At 50.2% G+C, this 19,083-nt stretch overlaps 1 protein-coding gene and 1 pseudogene across 2 annotated transcripts in view; one reads left to right on the top strand and one right to left on the bottom strand.

Moving 5' to 3' along the window:
• MKS1 (Meckel syndrome, type 1) overlaps positions 1–6,819 on the top strand; it is a 14,646-nt gene extending 7,827 nt beyond the window's left edge. The window contains exons 9-17 of one of the 2 annotated variants that reach the window (XM_010861647.1): positions 1,375–1,417; positions 1,677–1,742; positions 3,529–3,599; positions 3,945–4,014; positions 4,110–4,217; positions 5,038–5,171; positions 5,667–5,749; positions 5,835–5,932; positions 6,042–6,819. In XM_010861647.1, coding sequence (XP_010859949.1) covers positions 1,375–1,417; positions 1,677–1,742; positions 3,529–3,599; positions 3,945–4,014; positions 4,110–4,217; positions 5,038–5,171; positions 5,667–5,749; positions 5,835–5,932; positions 6,042–6,133 — 765 coding nt within the window. In that variant the 3' untranslated portion in view covers positions 6,134–6,819. The remainder of the gene's footprint in view (positions 1–1,374; positions 1,418–1,676; positions 1,743–3,528; positions 3,600–3,944; positions 4,015–4,109; positions 4,218–5,037; positions 5,172–5,666; positions 5,750–5,834; positions 5,933–6,041) is intronic. The other variant, XM_010861646.1, reaches the window with a different exon arrangement.
• A 366-nt stretch (positions 6,820–7,185) lies between these two features.
• Positions 7,186–19,083, bottom strand: part of LOC105004196 — a 23,147-nt pseudogene continuing 11,249 nt past the window's right edge.

Consider the following 19,083-nt stretch of genomic DNA (forward strand, 5'->3'; position numbering starts at 1 on the left):
AGCTGGTTTTAGAAAAGGCAGAGGAACCAGAGATCAAATTGCCAACATCCGCTGGATCATGGAAAAAGCAAGAGAGTTCCAGGAAAACATCTATTTCTGGCTTATTGACTATGCCAAAGCCTTTGATTGCGTGGATCACAATAAACTGTGGAAAATTCTGAAAGAGATGGGAATACCAGACCACCTGACCTGCCTCTTGAGAAATCTGTATGCAGGTCAGGAAGCAACAGTTAGAACTGGACATGGAGCAACAGACTGGTTCCAAATAGGAAAAGGAGTATGTCAAGGCTGTATACTGTCACCCTGCTTATTTAACTTATATGCAGAGTACATCATGAGAAATGCTGGGCTGGAAGAAACACAAGCTGGAATCAAGATTGCCGGGAGAAATATCAATCACCTCAGATATGCAGATAACACCACCCTTATGGCAGAAAGTGAAGACGAACTAAAAAGCCTCTTGAGGAAAGTGAAAGAGGAGAGTAAAAAGTTGGCTTAAAGCTCAACATTCAGAAAACGAAGATCATGGCATCCGGTTCCATCACCTCATGGGAAATAGATGGGGAAACAGTGTCAGACTTTATTTTTTGGGGCTCCAAAATCACTACAGATGGTGACTGCAGCCATGAAATTAAAAGACACTTACTCCTTGGAAGGAAAGTTGTGACCAACCTAGATAGCATATTCAAAAGCAGAAACATTACTTTGCCAGCAAAGGTCTGTCTAGTCAAGGCTGTGGTTTTTCCAGTAATCATGTATGGATGTGAAAGTTGGACTGTGAAGAAAGCAGAGCGCTGAAGAATTGATGCTTTTGAACTGTGGTGTTGGAGAAGACTCTTGAGAGTCCCTTGGACTGCAAGGAGATCCAACCAGTCCATTCTGAAGGAGATCAGCCCTGGGATTTCTTTGGAAGGAATGATGCTAAAGCTGAAACTCCAGTACTTTGGCCACCTCATGCGAAGAGTTGACTCATTGGAAAGACTCTGATGGTGGGAGGGATTGGGGGCAGGAGGAGAAGGGGATGACAGAGGATGAGATGGCTGGATGGCATCACTGACTTGATGGACGCGAGTCTGAGTGAACTCCGGGAGTTGGTGATGGACAGGGAGGCCTGGCGTGCTGCAATTCATAGGGTCGCAAAGAGTCGGACACGACTGAGCGACTGAACTGAATTGAACTTGCCCCTCTGTTAACGCATTTGAGAAATGAAGAAAACAGATCTGTGGAGAAATGGCAGGTGGGGAGGAAGCGTGGGTAGTCGCTTGCCAGAATCGGACATCTTGTGACAGGTCCTGTGGGGTTTATGGACAGGCTCGAGGAGAGGGGTCACTTCCCTCAAACCTCCTGACCGGTCCCCACTTCTCTCTACCCCAGACCACACCAGGTGCCCTCCGGCTCTTCGTGAATGGAGAGGTGGGTAAGTGTCTCACCAGATGGAGGTCCCCTGAGGCTTGGCAAGTGCCAGAGAGAGCAGTGTGGAATAGTCCTCCCCACTGCAGTGGTGGCCTTGGGTTGTCCGCAGTGCTCGGGAGACTCAGGCATGAGTCTTTCCTGGAAACACAGAGAGTCCCTGGCCCTTGGGAGCCTTGCTTCCACAAGTGGGTAGGCCCTGCAGGACTGGGTCAGGCGTTAGGGGTGATAGGGCAATACACTGAGTCCGTTTCCTGTTTTCTTAGTTTCAGCCCAAGGCTATGAGTATGACAACCTCTACGTCCACTTCTTTGTGGAGTTGCCAACTTCTAGTAAGTAGTATTCACAAGTCTCTCTTTTTACCCCTTCTGACAGTTTTCCAGAAGCATTGGGTCAGGTTTCCTTCCCCACTCCTCCACTGAAATTGTTACCATTCTTATCAAGGTCATAGGTTACTTCCAAGATGTGGAATCCTGTGGGGACGTGTCTGCCTTTGCCCTCCTTGGTCTCCCAGTTGCCACAGCTCACTTTCCTCACTGCCCCTCTCCTCTTGCCTTCAGGCTCCGTGCTCCACTCAGCTCTCTCGTTGGTGGCTCAGCAGCCTCCTTGGCTGTTTCCTCGTCTGCTGTTGACCTAGAACTATTAGAGCATCCAAAGCCGGGCCTGGCCTTCTGTTACTGTCTCTCCACAGTCTTTCTAGGTGGCCCCATCCTTCCTGTGGCTTCAGTGCTGTGTGTGTCTCAGACGCCCAGACTTCTCTCTCTACTCTTAGCCTCGCCCTGAATTCCAGACTCATGCCCACTTACCTGTTTGTTGTTTCTGCTTAACGTGACCGAAAGCATCCCTGATCCTCCTCTTGCCGCAAACCTGCCATCACGGTCTTCTCCATCTTAGCAGAACCACAATATCATCTCCTTGGTGTCTAATACCAGGAATATAAGGGACATCCTTGATTCCCCACTTTCTCTAGTCCCTACCACCACTCATGCCATCAGCAATTCCTGTCAGGCTTGTTTCCCGAAGATGTCCTGAATGTCCTGTTCTCTTGAGGACCCTGGACCAAACCACCATCATCTCTTACTTAGGCCAAAGCATTAAATGTCTAATTTATCCTCTTGCTTCCTGTCTCGCTCTTATGTTTCTTTTCTTTTTTAAAATAATTTTTATTTATTTATGTATTTTTAGCTGTGCTGGGTCTTCATTGCTGCAGGGGCTCCTCTCTGGTTGTGGTGTGTGGGCTTCTCACGGCAGTGGCCTCTCTCGTTGCAGAGCACAGGCTCTCGGGCACCTGAGGCTTCAGTAGCCGCGGCTCCCGGGCTCTGAAGCACAGGCTCAGTAGTTCTGGTACACAGGCTTAGTTTTTCCTCGGCTTGTGGGAGTCTTCCCGGACCAGGGACTGAACCTGTGTCTCTTGCATTGGCAGGTGGATTCTTTATCATTGAGCCACCAGGGAAGCTGCCTTACGTTTCATTTGCCATACATACCACAGCCTAACCGAGCCTATAAAATGTAAACCAGCTGTCTCTCTTCAACTTAAAGCCCCAACAGCTTCCCTTCCCACTTTGAGCAAAGTCCAGACCCCATTCTCTGAATGAGCTGGCCCCGGCCTGTCTTTCCTTTATAACATTCCAGTCATGCTTCCTGTTCCTCAACAGGCCAAGTTCATTCCCACTCTAGGGCCTTTTCAGGACCATTTCCTCTGTCCAAAACCTTTTGAATCCTATCTTTGCATGACTGGTTCTGCTTCAGTTTAGGTCTAAGCCTAAGTTTCACCTCCGAGTGGTCCCTCAGCATCCCTAAATGGGCCTCCAAGCCTCTCAGTCTCTTCATGCTGTTTTATATTTAGCTTTTATCATTCCCTGATGGTCTGTCGTTGGTTGGCTTTCTGTGCCTCCTCCCACTGCCAGCTAGAAGGTTAGCTCCCTGAGAGACAGGAAGCTTTTCTATCCGGTCACTGCAGTGTCCCTAGGGGCCAGTCATAGCACACAGTGGGCCCAGTGAACATGGCATGAGTGATTGGTCACGTGCCTGAATGACTGAATGCAGAAAGGAGCTTTGTGTTTCTCTCAACTGCCCGCCTTCCTCCCTGGTTGACTTTGTGTGGTCTTTGGCTTTTAGACTGGTCAAGCCCAGCGTTCCAGCAGCTCTCAGGAATAACACAGACCTGTGCCACCAAGTCCCGGGGGATGGTATGGCAACAAGAGGGGCGCCTGGAGGGAACAGGGCTGCTCGCAGCATGACATCCAAAGATGATCGGGCTAGCAGTGTGGGGAGGACTTCAGAGCTGGGTCTGGTGCTTTGCTGTGGGCCCTGCAGGGCCGCCTTGTCCCTGGATTCTCTGCCTTTTTGAGAATGGCAACAGCTTGCGTCTGGGTGTCCCTTCCCCTCTTAGCCTCTTATTTCCTGTGTGGAGTGATAGTTTTTCCTTTTCCACTGGGACTATGACCTTGTCACTGGCCACAGGAAAAATGAGTGCCAGGTGAGGCCTTGCCACTCTGTGGCACTGAGTTTAAAACAGCAGCCCTCCTTTTTAGAATAACGTGGCCTACTTCTCCTACCCTTTCACGTTCGAGGCCTCCTTCCTCCACGAGGATGAATCTGTCGGTGAGTGGCCTGGCCAGTCCTCGGCCTTGGGGCTCCTCAGATGCGCCCTCTCCTGTGGGGGCCTCCCGGGACCTGGCCACTTTTCCCCTCCACAGATGCGCTCCCAGAGTGGCCTGTGCTCTACTGCGAGGTCCTCTCGCTGGACTTCTGGCAACGGTACCGCGTGGAAGGCTACGGGGCTGTGGTGCTGCCCGCCACCCCAGGTGACTTCTCGTCCCTGCCCTGCACGCAGCCCTCCTGCCCCCACTCCTAGACGCAAGGCTGGTGCTTCAGAGGACTCGACCACTTCCTGGGGGAAGTGGGGATGGCTGGGAACTAGAAGCACTTAACTTGCAAGATTCTGTGCTCCTTTTGAGGGCATTTTCTGTCTCCGTTAGAGACAGCTGAGCAGCTTTGGACTCTGATTCCGGCTCCTCTGATTTGACCTGTAGCCTTGGGGGAGCGACTTCACTTTCACTTTTCACTTTCATGCATTGGAGAAGGAAATGGCAACCCACTCCAGTGTTCTTGCCTGGAGAATCCCAGGGACGGGGGAGCCTGGTGGGCTGGCGTCTATGGGGTCGCACAGAGTCGGACACGACTGATGCGACTTAGCAGCAGCCTGTGTCAAGATGGGCTCTGAACAGACGTGTACTGAGTGGGTCACCGTTCTTTAGAAATAATGGCCACTGTCTTCTCTTGTGTGCCAGGCAGTGTGCTGAGTGCTTCTCGTTTGATTCTCCCCACCACTCTTTGAGGCATAGGTGTTGGTATTATTTCCATTTTACTAGACGAGGAGAATGGGGTTCAGAGAGGCTGAGAAACTTGTGCCAGCGCCCAGGTAGTAACTGGCAGAGCTAAGATCTGAGCTTCTGTCTGATTGATTCTCACGTGGGTCCCCTAAACCTCCATGGTGACCTTCACCAGAGGTCAGGCCGTACCCAGACCAGGTGTTTTAGTGGTGGCAAGGCCCATGTGACTGCTGGGGAGCCTGCAAGGGACCGCAGGCCCTTCCCAGCCCTGGCTGCATCCTCTTCTGCCCAGGCTCTCACACCCTGACGGTCTCCACCTGGAGGCCCCTGGAGCTCAGCCCAGTGGCTGAACTGCGGAGGTTTTTCATTGGTGGCTCTCTGGAGCTGGAGGACCTCTCCTACGTGTGGATACCAGGAACCTTCAAGGTGACTTTTGTCTCTAGGTAGATTTCACCGTGGGAAGTTATGGCTTCTGGGAAAGGTGCAGTCTGGGTTAAGTCCCCTTAATCGTTCATTGCTTCATCAGTGCTTAGTCTCTTCCTTTCTGTGGCTCCAGTGGGAAATCTCAGCCACACCTTGAAGCACATACAGATGTCAGTGCGCTCCTAGGAGAGCTCTGAGAAGTAGGACGCTTAGAGGTTTCCCCTGGTCCCCATCAGAGTAACCGGCGCCTTCCCCCAGCCCATCCCTGAGACCTCAGGAAGCAGAGGGTCAGCCGGCTTCTTAGAAGACTGCTAATTCTCAAATGAGGCTGGACTGTTGCCTGATTGACAGTCGGGAGGTGATGGCATTTGGGTGTTGGGATGAATTTTCCCCAACAGACCTGTTCTCCCCAAGAATGGGAATAAGAATGGGAGTGAGGCCAGCATGGTGCCTGGGGTCTGGAAACCACCCGAAGCCTGACACTAACTGGATCCACAGGGGGAGCGTCTGAGCCGCTTCGGACTCCGCACCGAGACCACAGGCAGCGTCACCTTCCGCCTGCACTGTCTGCAGCAGTCCCGGTGAGCGGCCCCGGCCCTCTGCCTCAGGCCTCCTGGTCCCCAGGGCTGCAGAGCAGCCGTGGTCAGGTGGCTGGCTCCCCCACAGGGCCTTCATGGAGTCAAGTTCCCTCCGGAAGAGGATGCGGAGTGTGTTGGACCGTCTGGAGGGATTCAGCCAGCAGAGTTCCATTCAAAATGTGCTGGGTAGGCTTCTCCCTCCACCCAAGTCCAGCCACCCCGCCCCTCCCGACATCCATGTGGGCCCCATCGTCCCCACACCGTGGTCCTGACTCCGTGTCTGCTTCCCTCAAAGAGGCCTTCCGGCGAGCCCGGCGCCGTATGCAGGAGGCCCGAGAAAGCCTCCCCCAGGACCTTGTGAGTCCCTCAGAAACCTCGGTCTCCTAGCTCGCTGCAGCCCTGGCCTCTGTGATGAGTGATACCCACCACGGCCCGGGCCCTGCCACCTCTTCGTCTTTCTGGTTAGAGACCCCACTGACCTGCTGAGAACCAGAGGAGCTGAGAATCCTGACCCCTCACCTGCTCTTCAGCTGCCAAATGCCCACAGGTGGTTGCCTCTTGATATGTCAGCCCCTGCACGTGCCCCTCACAAGAGGACAGGTGTTTCGGGGTTGAGACCCGTTTGGGGGTAAGGCCAGAGTCACTTCTGTCCTCAGCTCTGCCTGCTCTCCGGCCTGTCTCTGGGTCTTGGGGGCAGAGCGCTGTGGTCCGTCCTGCTCTGCACCTGCTGCACACGTGGGGGCCCGAGAGAAGGCAGGCGAGGGAGGTCTTCCATCCCCACCCCGGGAGCCTACCTCCTCTTCCTGCCGAGGGGCTGGCTGCCGGAGTAAGTGAAGGCTGAAGGCAGTCCTTTCTGCTAGCTGGCTAGTGGCTTTTATTGTGTTTTTTGTACATAAAAAGGTTTTCTACCATCTGACATTCTGTCGGCTTGTTTTCTGCTCAAGTCTCTGGTATGGCAAAGGTATTCTCCTTAATGTCGGGGCCCCTAACACTGCCGCCCTTCCCTGCCTTTTCCTACTCCAGAGGTTCTTTGGATTCTCCAAACTCAGCCCCTAGGAGGGTCTTCAAGGTTAGTGCCGGCTGTGTCTTAGCAGCATTCCTCTGAAACATCTGGAGTGAAGTGTACGACAAGTTCCACGCCGCCCCATCCCCAGCCCAAAGCAGAAACAGCTTCTGCCCTCAGTGGTGCTTTCTTAGGAGAAGCAGCGAGTGCTGCCCACCCTGCAGGCTTCATAGGAAGATCGTGGGGTGGTTGGAGGCTGGGACTCTGGCCTCCCATTAGGCAGGGGTCAGGAACAGGCTGGGAAGTGGACAAAAATGGCTGGAAACCCTCCTTCTCGCCTGGGCCTCCCAGAACCCCTTGCTTGGCTCTCGAGCCCTTGTATGCGGCGCTGATATGTGACCTGACACGTGAGAGGGTTGCCTGGTGGAAGGGTTCATCACTGCCGGGTGTCCCGGCCACCACTCCCAGCCAGAGAGCCGGCCATAGCCGGCAAAAGCATGAGCAGGAAACGGTTGCTCCAGGCGAGAAGGTAGCCTTGTGGTCTTCCCCAGGTTTCCTGGTCTCCAAGGTCAGAGGCCTGGGCTGGACTCCTGCGGAAGCAGCACAAGCAAACAAGTGAGGGACTTGCTGGATGTCCAGAAGCAGAGCTCTTTTAGGGTGTTGACGACTTGGCCGAGGCTAGGTGGATGCTTCCTAATTGCCCCCCAAAGCCCTGGGCCCTGGGAGTAGCTGTCGACCCAGAGGCTAGCATACTGGGGAGCCACTGGGAAAGCATGTCCTGTCTCTCGAGACGAGTTCTGTGTTTCCTGCTTAGAGGCCTGAAAGGACAGCCGAGTCCAGGGACGGATGTGAAGTTCTGAGCCAGCCCCGGCTGTTGGAGGAGACCCCCTTACCTGGGGAGGCCTCATCTGCCTCTCCAGGCAGATACATTCAGGCCGGGGATGTAGGAGCAGGGCACAAAGCCCTGGGGGCAGAGCTGGCCCTGAAGATGCCCCTTGGATCGGTGGTGATACCAGGGTTGTCACACACAGTTCGAGACAAGGAGTAGTGGCTCAGGGCCACACACTGTCTCTCGGTGAAAACACCTCGATTCTGCCCCAACTCGGGCCCCTGGCAAAAGAGGCTCTGTGATGGCCCCAATTCAGATGGCAGTTGTCCGGTGTCCCGTGCAGATCCAGGAACTTCCTTGCCAGACCCTCGTTTTTCAGAACCCGGCTAAGCTGTGCCAGATTCTGAGGCTGAAAGAGCCTGCAGAAGCACCTCCAAGCATTGTACTCTGTAGGGCAAAGGGCAGGAGCAGTTTCGTCTTCCCCCTGCGGATTCCCGTTGGCGTCTGCTCACCACGATTTGTCCTGATTTGTCCCAGGAGAGCTGTGTGGTCAGGCAATATTGGGCAGAACAAAATCCCTGCTGGCAGAAGAGGCCTTGAACTTTCCAAAGACCGAACCACTGCTCTCTGGTTTTCAATTTGAGCAGACAGCTGTGTTTCGTGTGTACACTGAGGAGTATGTCCTAATGTAGGAAGCTGTTGTAAACCAACAAACTCACCACCACCATACGATCAGGGCATTAACTAGGCATAAATGAGACAGTACCCAGAACATAAAGACTCCCAGATTTGTAGAATGACTGAATAAGTCAATGAACAAACCAAGGAATGAAGAGCATGGGTAAAATCTAGCTGCTTAGAAGATGACCACCTGCTGCATAATTCCATTTATATGAAAGGTCCAGAATAGGCAAACATGTAAAGCTAGGTTCCTAATTGTCAGGGATTGGGGTGGGGATGGGGAGTGACTATTACTACTGTTTCTTTTGTGAGTGATGAAAATGTTCTGATATTACATGTGATATACAAGTATAAACTTGTATATCACTTATTTATATACTTTATAGGGTAAATTTATGATATATTAATTATATCAATATAATTTAAAATTAAGTTTTAAATTAAAATTTAAAATTTAATTAAAATTAAAACTTTAAAATTTAAAATTTAATTAAAATTAAATTTTTAATTAAAAAATATTTTTTACCCACTGAGAAACTAACAAAGATTAGCCATATTGATTTCTCAGCCATCAGGATCCCACACCAGGACCAAATCACATGATATGATGGGACCATCAAGATAGGAGATAGCTTTGCCATGACCCAAAGAGACTCCAGCCCAGCGCTGTCCACTTAATTTACAACTCCCAAACACCATCCCCAAGCTGAACAAAGGAAAACCATATGATGTTTCCCATTAATAGGCACTGCTCTGTGAATATCCTCAGGATCCTCACACTTCTGAAGTGCTTTATAATCCTCATGTTATCAATGGGTATTTGCTGAGCTTGAGCAACTGTGACTTTTCCAAGGTCACCCCCACCATTCCATGGAGCTCAAACCAGGCCTTGCAACTCCAAATTTGGTATTGGACTTGGGAAGGGATTAGTGGAGACTGCAAGAGCTAGGATGAAACAGCTTAAAGGGAACAGGAACTCGCTGTGCGGTTAACTTGGGCAGCTAGCAATCTCAGATCTCCAGCAGGAGGCACCACCACTCTGTCAGAGCACCAAAGTGGAGGGAAGGAAAGACAGGTTCTTGAGAGTCTGCTATGTGACTGCCTGGTCCTGTGTTAGGTGCCCTAGGAATTGCCCACACTTTACTGTATACTGCCAAAGATTAGCAGAGGCAGATGGGGCTTCAGGTTGCATTTATTTTTTATTTTTATTTTTTTTCAGGTTGCATTTAGACAGGATATTAGGAGATGGGGAGAGGGAGAGAGAAGAAAGGCTCTGGCCGAAGCCTTCCCCTAACATTAAGTCAACAGAACACACTGGGCATAGCAAACACCCTTCTCCAACAACAAGAGAGACAACTCTACACACGGATATCACTGATGGTCAATACCAAAATCAGATTGATTATATTCTTTGCAGTCAGAGAAACTTGATGCAGTCAGCAAAAACAAGATCTGGAGCAGACTATGGCCCAGATCATGAACTCCTTCTTGCAAAATTCAGGCTTAAATTGAAGAAAGTAGGGAAAACCACTAGGCCATTCAGATATGACCTAAATAAAATCCCCTATGATTGTATAGTGGAAATAATAAACAGATTCAAGGCATAAGATCTGGTAGACAGAATGCCTGAAGAACTACGGATGGAGGCTTGTAACATTGTACGGAAGACATGACCAAAACCATCTCACAGAAAAATTCAAGAAGGCAAAAGTTGTCTGAGGAGGCTTTACAAATAGCTGAGAAAAAAAGAGAAGTGAAAGGCAAGGGAGAAAGGGAAAGATATACCCAACTGAATGCAGTTCCAAAGAATAGCAAGGAGAGATAAGGAGGCCTTCTTAAATGAGCAATGCAAAGAAACAGAGGAAAATAATAGAATGAGAAAGACTAGAGATCTCTTCAAGAAAACTGGAGATACCAAGGGAACATTTCATTCAAGGATGGGCACAATAAAGGACAGAAATGGTAAGGACCTAACAGAAGCAGGAGAGATTAAGAAGAGGCGGCAAGAATACACAGAGGAACTATACAAAAAAAGTTCTTAATGATCAGATAATCATGATGCTGTGGTCACTCCAGACATCCTGGAGTGTGAGGTTCAGTGGACCTTAGGAAGCATTACTATGAATAAAGCTAGTGTAGGTGATGAAATTCCAGTTGAGCTATTTAAAATCCTAAAAGATGATGCTGTTAAAGTGTTACACTTAATAAGACAGCAAATTTGGAAAACTCAGCAGTGGCCACAGGATAGGAAAGAATCCCAAGAAGGGCAATGCCAAAGAATGTTCAAACTACCATACAATTGCACTCATTTCACATGCTAGTAAGGTTATGCTCAAAATCCCTCGGCTTCAGCAGTATGTAAACTTAGAACATCCAGATAAACAAGTTCCATTCAGAAAAGGCAGAGGATTCAGAGACCAATTGTCATCATTCGTTGGATCACAGAGAAAGCAAGGGGTTTCTAGAAAAACATCTAATTTTGCTTCATTGACTATGTTAAAGCCTTTGTGCAGATCACAACAAATTGTGGAAAATTCTTAAAGAGATGGGACATGGAAGCAACCTAGATGCCCATCAGCAGATAAATGGATAAGAAAGCTGTGGTACATATACACAATGGAGTATTACTCAGCCATTAAAAAGAATACATTTGAATCAGTTCTAATGAGATGGATGAAACTGGAACCTATTATACAGAGTGAAGTAAGCCAGAAAGAAAAACACCAATACAGTATACTAACGCATATATATGGAATTTAGAAAGATGGTAACAATAACCCTGTGTACGAGACTGCAAAAGAGACACCGATGTATAGATCAGTCTTATGGACTCTGTGGGAGAGGGAGAGGGTGGGGAGATTTGGGAGAATAGCATTGAAACATGTATAATATCATGTATGAAACGAGTCGCCAGTCCAGGTTCGATGCACGGTACTGGATGCTTGGGGCTGGTGCACTGGGACGACCCAGAGGAGGGTAGGGGAGAGAGGAGGGAGGAGGGTTTAGGATGGGGAACGCGGGTATACCTGTGGTGGATTCATTTCGATATTTGGCAAAACTAATACAATATTGTAAAGTTTAAATATAAAATAAAATTAAAAAAAAAAAAGAGAGATGGTACTATCAGACCACCTTACCTGTCTCCTGAGAAATCTCTCTGCAGGTCAAAATCAACAGTTAGAACTGGACATGGTTCAAAAATGGGAAAGGAGTATGACAAGGCTGTATATTGTCACTTGCTTATTTAACTTATATGCAGAGTATATCCTGCAAACTGCCAGTCTGGATGAATCACCGGCTGGAGTCAAGATTGCCGGGAGAAACATCAAGAACCTCATATATGCAGATGATACCACTCCTATGGCAGAAAGTAAAGAGGAACTAAAGAGTCTCTTGATGGGGGTGAAAGAGGAGAGAGAAAAAGCTGGCTTAAAACACAACATTCAAAAAACTAAGATCATGGCATCTGGTCCCATCACTTCATAGCAAATAGAAGGGGGAAAAGTGGAAACAGTGACAGACTTTATTTTCTTGGGCTCCAAAATCACTGCAGATGGTGACTGCAGCCATTAAATTAAAAGATGCTTTCTTCTCAGAAGGAAAGCTATGACAAACCTAGACAGCATATTAAAAAGCAGAGACATCACTTTGCCAACAAAGGTCCATTATAGTCGAGGCTATGGTTTTTCCAGTAGTCATGTATGGATGCAAGAGTTGAACCATAAGGAAGGCTGAGCACTGAAGAAATGATGCTTTGAAATTGTGGTGCTGGAGAAGACTTTTGAGAGTCCCTTGGACTGCAAGGAGATCCAGCTAGTCACTTCTACAGGAATTCAACCCTGAATATTCAGTGGAAGGACTGATGTTGAAGCTGAAACTCCAATACTTTGGCCACCTGATGTGAAGAGCTGACTCATTGGAAAAGACCCTGAAGTTGGGAAAGATTGAAGGCAAAAGGAGAAGGGAAAGCAGAGGATGAGATGGTTAGATGACATCACTGACTCAATGGCCATGAATTTGAGCAAACTCTGGGAGATGATGAAGGACAGAGAAGCCGGACATGCTGCAGTCCATAGAGTCGCAATGAGTCAGACAGACTTGGTGACTGGACAACAACAATAACATGGTGGACTGAACAGGAGGAAGAAAGGAGAAATTTTGAACCTAATTCGAATTGTACTACTTCCTAGTTATGTGGGCTTGGGCCAATTACTAGATGTCTCTGAATTTGTTTCCTCATCTATAAAAATGGCTGTCACAGCTGCTTTCAAGGTCATTGGGAGGATTGGAAGAGTTAATGTCCATTAAAGATCCTAGCAAAGTGCCTAAGTTTTCTTCTTTCCTGGGATAAAGTCTTTTTGTGTCCTTACCAAACAACTAAGGCAGGCTTACTTTTACTCCACTGGTTCTCTACTTCTCAGGCTCTTTGCCCTTCCCCACTCAGAGCCAAGATCCAGTTTCTGTATCCCTGGGACTTCCTCCTTGGATCTTGCCAGGGTGATGGGCAGGGGCAGTTCTTCCCTGCCTTTTAAAGCTACTGTGGTTTTTTTTTTTTTTTTTTTTTTCCTACTTGGAAAATCCTGATGTGCTTTTTCAGCTCCTGTGTCCAACCTGTTGTGTCCCTAAAGCTAGAGACCCTGGTGAGAATGGGGAAGATGTGGCAGGACAACAAAAAGGAGGTCCCGGGGATGCTTTACTGCATCAGCCTCAGCACATCCTGTAGACAGTCCCAGTCAGAAAGGAGGCACCAGGGATCTTCCCTGACCCACCCTGCTTCCCACCACCATCACCAGCAGCCCAGCTCTGGGGCAGCCTGGGAGGAGGGGCCGGCAGCCCCCTCACACGGAAGGCTGTGGTACCAGCTGCCGCTGCATGTTGGGCAGCCAGGTCCAGCCCAGTCCTTTTCACTTGCTGAAACAGCCAGTCCTGGAGCTCATCGCTAACCTAGAATCTTGAGGGTTCAGCTTGGCGGGGGTGGTGGCCATGAGGCCTCCAGGGATGGGGTCAATGCCACTGGGTGGCAGGGAATATGAGCACAGATTGGACCAGCCTCTTGGAAGCCCCAGAGTCATCACATGATGCCAAGCTAGCTCAGAGCTGGACAAGCCAGTCATTTGCATCTATCAAGTTTGTATCAGGAAACAGGGGCCTGGGTGGACACGTAGGAATCTGGACCTGGCAGGGCAAGAAGTCTCTCATACTTCTTTGAGAAGAAGTGGAAGGCAAGCTCCTTTCAGGACCACAGCCACCCATCTCCTCCCCTTTTAGAAATCCTCTAATCCCCGAGGGGGTGGCAGACTCGTGACTGAAGGTCTTGGTGACACCTGCTTTATTTTCACAGTCCTGGGGGGGACGATCAGCAGAGGCCTGGCCTCCTGGCACTAAGCTGGGCTCCACCCCTACTCCCACCTGCCCCTGGGGTACCTGGTCACCATCATACACGATCTGCCAGCTGGCAAAGAAGGCAGAGCTGAGTGGGACTCGGGAGTTGGGTGCTGAGGCCTGGTACTGGCTGTCCAGGTGGAACATGAAGGGCTGGAGCATGGTGTGGCTGCAGTGGAAGGCCAGGGTGAAGACACTGGCATGGTACGCCTGGGAGGGCCCCAGGGCTTTCCTGGACCTGTTCTCTCCCAGAAACAGGGGCAGAAAGTTCTGGTAGGTGAAGATCTGAAAGAAAAGATGGAGAAGGAACGTTACTTTAGTGGCTGCCCACCTACTCCATTGTCTTTGGACAGATTTTTTGCTTTTCTGAAGGGCTGCTCAGACACACTGATTCTTTCTTGGCATTATGTTAATTGTGACAGTGTTAATTTCCCATTGTCTGATGAGCGATACTGACGCCCAGAGGGGTTGGGTGACATGAACAGGGTCACAGAGCAAGTTAGTGGCAGAGTTGAGGGTACAGGTCGTAGCTCAGGAACACCCCCAATCACCCAGACCTAGTTGACTTGAGGCACATCTATCTGGTTTGTGCCTTCTCATGGCTCCTAAGGGATGCTGGGGCCCAGGGCCTCCTACCTGGACCATGGCCCCCACGATCTTCCGAGCCTCCTTGTACAGCTTGTCTCCGGTCCACCAGGGATTCAGGCATCTCAGCTCAGTCACCAGCCGAGTGTGCATGACTGCCAGTTTGGGGGTTTCAGTTGACTGGGTATCACCTTGAAAACCCCAAGTTCAGAGTCACCACAGTCCTTCCCAGAGAAATGTCTTTCTAGTCCCCAGACACTAAGTCTGGGGACTAGAAAGAGGCAGTGAGACTTAGTGACCTGCGCCAAATTCCTGGCCCCCACTGGACCTCCATCTCCTCAGTTGTGCTGCGAGGCTCCACTGACCCACACAACAGCCCGGAGGGGGAGGACAGCAGTGCCTAAGTCTCAGCTCCCTATGTTTCTAGAAGGGGTTTGTGTACCGTGGGCAAGCATGGGGCAGCTGCCAGTTTGGGGCAGGAAAACCTTTGCCTGATGATTCTGCTTGGCAGGATGATCAGAGCCATGGCTGGTGGGGATCCTGGGTGATTCTACAAGCCTTACCTTTGAGATTGAGTCAACCTGTCCTGTGAGTTGCATCCCTCTGCAGGGTCTCTCCTGGGGGCTGGACTTGTTCTTAGCTTTGGGCTTGGTATCATACTGTTCTTCCCAGGGAGCCCCAGGGAAGGAGAAAGAAGGAGAGTTGGGCAGAGCCTGTTTCTGTAGCCAGACCTTCTCCTCGAGGCCAGGAAGGAAAGTGCTGTACTGAAGGTGGCCTTACACATGGTCATTTGCTGTTTTTGAGCTAAGCCCTTGTGTGTGGTCTTAATCAATCTACTCTTAAGCAGAGCAAGGAGCCTGCTGCTCTTAACAGGAACAAAGAAACATACAGTCCTTAGAAAGGGGGCTGGAGCCAACTCCCTATGAAGGAGGTGGTAGTGCAGAGTGGAAAGAGCCCAGACCTGGCCACTGCACTGACTCCAGTCCCCATGTGGACTCTGCCATCGGACACTCTGCTCTGGGGTGCATTAGTTATCTTTGCTGAGCTTCTCGTCTGCAAAACGAGGGTGATGCTAATGCTGCCTTTTCAGGGCTGCTATAAGGATGAGAGATGGCACATTCAAATATCTTAAATAAGCAGAAGTGATGGCCATCATGACGATAGAGAGCGGAGGATGGGGGAAAGACCCCCAGGAAATTTCAGATTATGCATCTGGAAGAAGGTACCAAATGCCAGTGTCTAGCTAGTGCAGGGAGGAAACTGGCTTCTAAGGAAATTTAACCTACAGTAGAAAAATTATTAGGTGGAAGTGAAAGCTGCTTTCAGGTAATTAAAGAGGCTATTACTGTGTGAAAGAGAGAGAGCTTCTTCTCTGGGGGTCTAGAAGCTCAGTGAAGAGCAAGAGATGGACGCTGGATCAATATGAGGTGGGCTTTTGAAACAATCAGCACCACTCCAGATGGACTGTGTAGGGGATGAGGCCCTTATTGGTACAGACAGTCAAGCAACGATCTCTGGACACACACTTGTTTTGCAAAAGAACTCCTTCCGACATACTGATTCTGGGAACCATGCACAGATCTGTGTACCTAATTTTGAGGTATGAAGTCATGTACCCCCTACGGAGTACCCTCTGGGCTTCCCCTCCTGGAACCTGGAACTGGCTCTTTCCTAGGGAGACAAGACTGTCCACTCCCGAGTCTGATGTGCCAGGAAGCAAGGGATGCATGCCGAGTGGTTCAGCAAAGAGGCAGGGTCATTTTGCAGGTTGTCAACGGGCAGCAGGGCCCAGCCATTGTCCTGGAAGCAGGTGCTGAGTGTGAGAAGCCCCAGGAAGTTGGTCTGGTTGCGGAGCTACATGACGAGGGCGACCTCCTTGCCATACAACATGCTGGCGTCCACGAAGGAGGTGAGTCCATTGATCTGGTCGCGGCCTTTGTTTTTGCTTTTGTGCCAAGCGGAAGAAGGAGATGCAGTCTTGCTGACTGGTGATGCCTGGGTCATTGGGCGGGGTCTGAGGTGGAAGAGGAGTCACTTACACGGGGGCCCTTCATGAGCAAGCTCACCCCTCCAGGTCATCCCCCACGTGCTTCAGAGCCTTGCTCAAAACTCCCTTCTTAGCTGCTCTATATATAGCACAGGAGCTCAGCTCCAGCCTCCGTGACACCTACAGGAGTGGGATGAAGGCTCAGGAGGGAAAGGGCATATGTGTACATATAGATGATTCAGGTTGTTTTACGGCAGAAACTAACACAACATGCAAAGCAGCTATACTCCAATTAAAAACAAAAGCAAAAGCTCTCTTATTCCAGGAAATCCTCCTTGACTCATCCAGACTCAGGCTGCTCATCAGGTTATCTGAGCATCCTTAGCAGTTGGTGCTGCAGAGTCATGAAAGGTTAGACATGGATGAGGCCTTAGATCCTGATGTTACAGACAGGGAAACTGAGGCTCAGAGAGAGGAAGGACAACTCCTCAGTGGGACAGTGGGAGTGGAAACTAGTTCTCTGACATGAAGGCTCGTGCTGCTTTCACTCCACTCCGCTCAGCAGACATCAGCCCCTTTCTGTGCTGGGTGCCTTGGAGGTCGTGAAGGTCAAGAGAACTCCAGACTGGCTGCAGGAAGCTGGCAGTTCACTGAACACAGACCTGCACACAGAGTAATGTAACTCTAAATTAAGGTGGTGTTTGCTGTGTTAGATTTAAAAGTCAGAAGTGCTAGTCACTCAGTCAAGTCTGACTCTGCGATCCCATAGACTGTAGCTCGCCAGGCTCCTCTGTCCATGGGATTCTCCAGGCAAGAATGCTGGAGTGGGTTGCCATGCCTTTTTCCAGGGGATCGTCCTGATCCAAGGATTGAGCCCAGGTCTCCTGCATTGCAGGCAGATTATTTACCATCTGAGCCAGCAGTGAAGCCAGTAACGGTATACTAGGAAGATAGGGGATGGCCCCCCCCAGAGAAGCCAGAGGAAGGAGCCAGCCAGGGGCCCTCACATGACACATTGCGAGAACAGTAGGGGTGAGTGAACATGTGCGTGTGTGTGTGTGGTGGTGGCTCAGTGCCCGGCAGAGGCTTTGCTCCTTGGAGTACATCATTTCTTCCCTAGTGTCCTGCAGCATCCTTGCTCTCAGCATGAAGCAGAGCCCTGTCCTCCCAACTGGACCCAGGAATTTGCTGGAACTGCAGGGGCCTTGGCCCACCCCAGAGGGAGGGAAGGACAACTGCTAAGAGACTTTAAAGGCTTCCAAAAGTAGCAGCCCGGAGGCTTCCCCTGTTGGAATGCCACCCACAGCTCAACGCCAGTCTCAATTGCTTCCCCTTTCGTGAAACCTGCACTGAACCTCCGGGCAGGTTGCCCTACCCTCACCCCTCAAACACATACAGAACTAGGTGTATGTGTCAGACTGTGCATCTTGTTATTGTCTGAGACTCCAGCATCTCAGGCAGCTCCCTAAGGCAGGTGCTCTAGGCTTCCAGATGCCCAGCCCCAGCTCTTGGCCGGGGATGGAGCCTGGGAGACCATATTACCTTGGTGGGGAAGCAGGAGGGCAGCTGGGCACAGGTGCTCTCACAGTCGACACCCTCAGTGAAGGCTACTCTGGCTGGGGACTCAGGGGCGAAGTCCAAGTCACAGTCAATGAACTGGCCACACTGCATGAACTTAAGGGACTGGCTGTGGTCGGAGGTCAGCCTCTCACTGCAGAAGTGCATGATATGGTTGGAGACAGCCTGGACCTGGTGGGGAGAGCAATCAGTGTGGGGCTCTGACCCCACACATGTCAGAGCCAAGCCAGGACTCAGGGGGCGACAGGTTGCCCCCGCTGGAGTTAACACAGTCTCTCCTCCTCTCCCACCCTCCCCTCCCCTTTCCTGCTTTGTCCCACTTCCTATGTGGCTGTCATTCCTACAGAGATGCTCTCCAGCTTAGCTTCTGAAGATTCCAGGAGGAAAGAAAGGGGAACAGACCAGATTGGCTGACTCAGACCCCACCAGCTCCTCTAGAGAGATAAATGATAGATTGATTTATACAGACTAGTGGATAATTAGATAATAGAACTGATTGAGAGATGTAAGGATTGGTTGCTAGGTGATGGATGATAGAGAATTGGATAGATGGAATGAGCAATGGAAGAAAAATTGATAAATAGATGATGATGGATAGATGATAGATTGTGATATTGACATATGAATAGAAAATTGATAAATTGTTAAATGAGAAATAGGTCAATACATAGAGCTACATTAAGCTGTATTGCTCTTGAAGGTACTTTGACATGAATTCTTTCAGAAAAAACAGTACTATAATGGCTACTACTAATATCTTCCCGAGCCAGAGATCAAACTCGGGTCTCCTGCGTTGCAGGTAGATTCTTTACTGTCTAGGCCACCAGGGAAACACAAGTGCTAATATATCACATCCTATAATGATGTTTGTATCAAGGGCTTTAATAGTCATAACAGAAATCTGGAGTGGGTTTTACAGCTGAGGAAACTGACTCAGCTGGAGTCCTTGCCCAGAGTTATCCGCCAGCCCATGGGAGAGCCTGGTTCAAGCCCTGTCTGGCCGACTCTGTCTGTGCTTCTGTTCTCCATGTTTAGAAGAGATGAAGTATCCTTCAGCCCCTCAGTTCTGACTCACAATGGGGAGGAGCAAGCTGTTGCCCATCTTGCCGGGGTCCAGCCGAAGGGGAGAGACAGCCTGTTCTCGTTCTCAGCTGGCAGCCAGCACACCAGGGGCTGGTTGGAGACCCCCAGCCAGGGTCTCCTCCTGCAGCAGGGGGTGGGTTGGGGTCAGTAGGGTTGGGAAGGAGCGGCGGGCGGATCTGACCCCCTCCCAGGTCAAGTGCCACTCCAGC

The sequence above is a fragment of the Bison bison genome, unplaced genomic scaffold, assembly GCF_000754665.1.
Source record: "Bison bison bison isolate TAMUID 2011002044 unplaced genomic scaffold, Bison_UMD1.0 scf7180017864472, whole genome shotgun sequence".
NCBI lineage: Eukaryota > Metazoa > Chordata > Mammalia > Artiodactyla > Bovidae > Bison > Bison bison.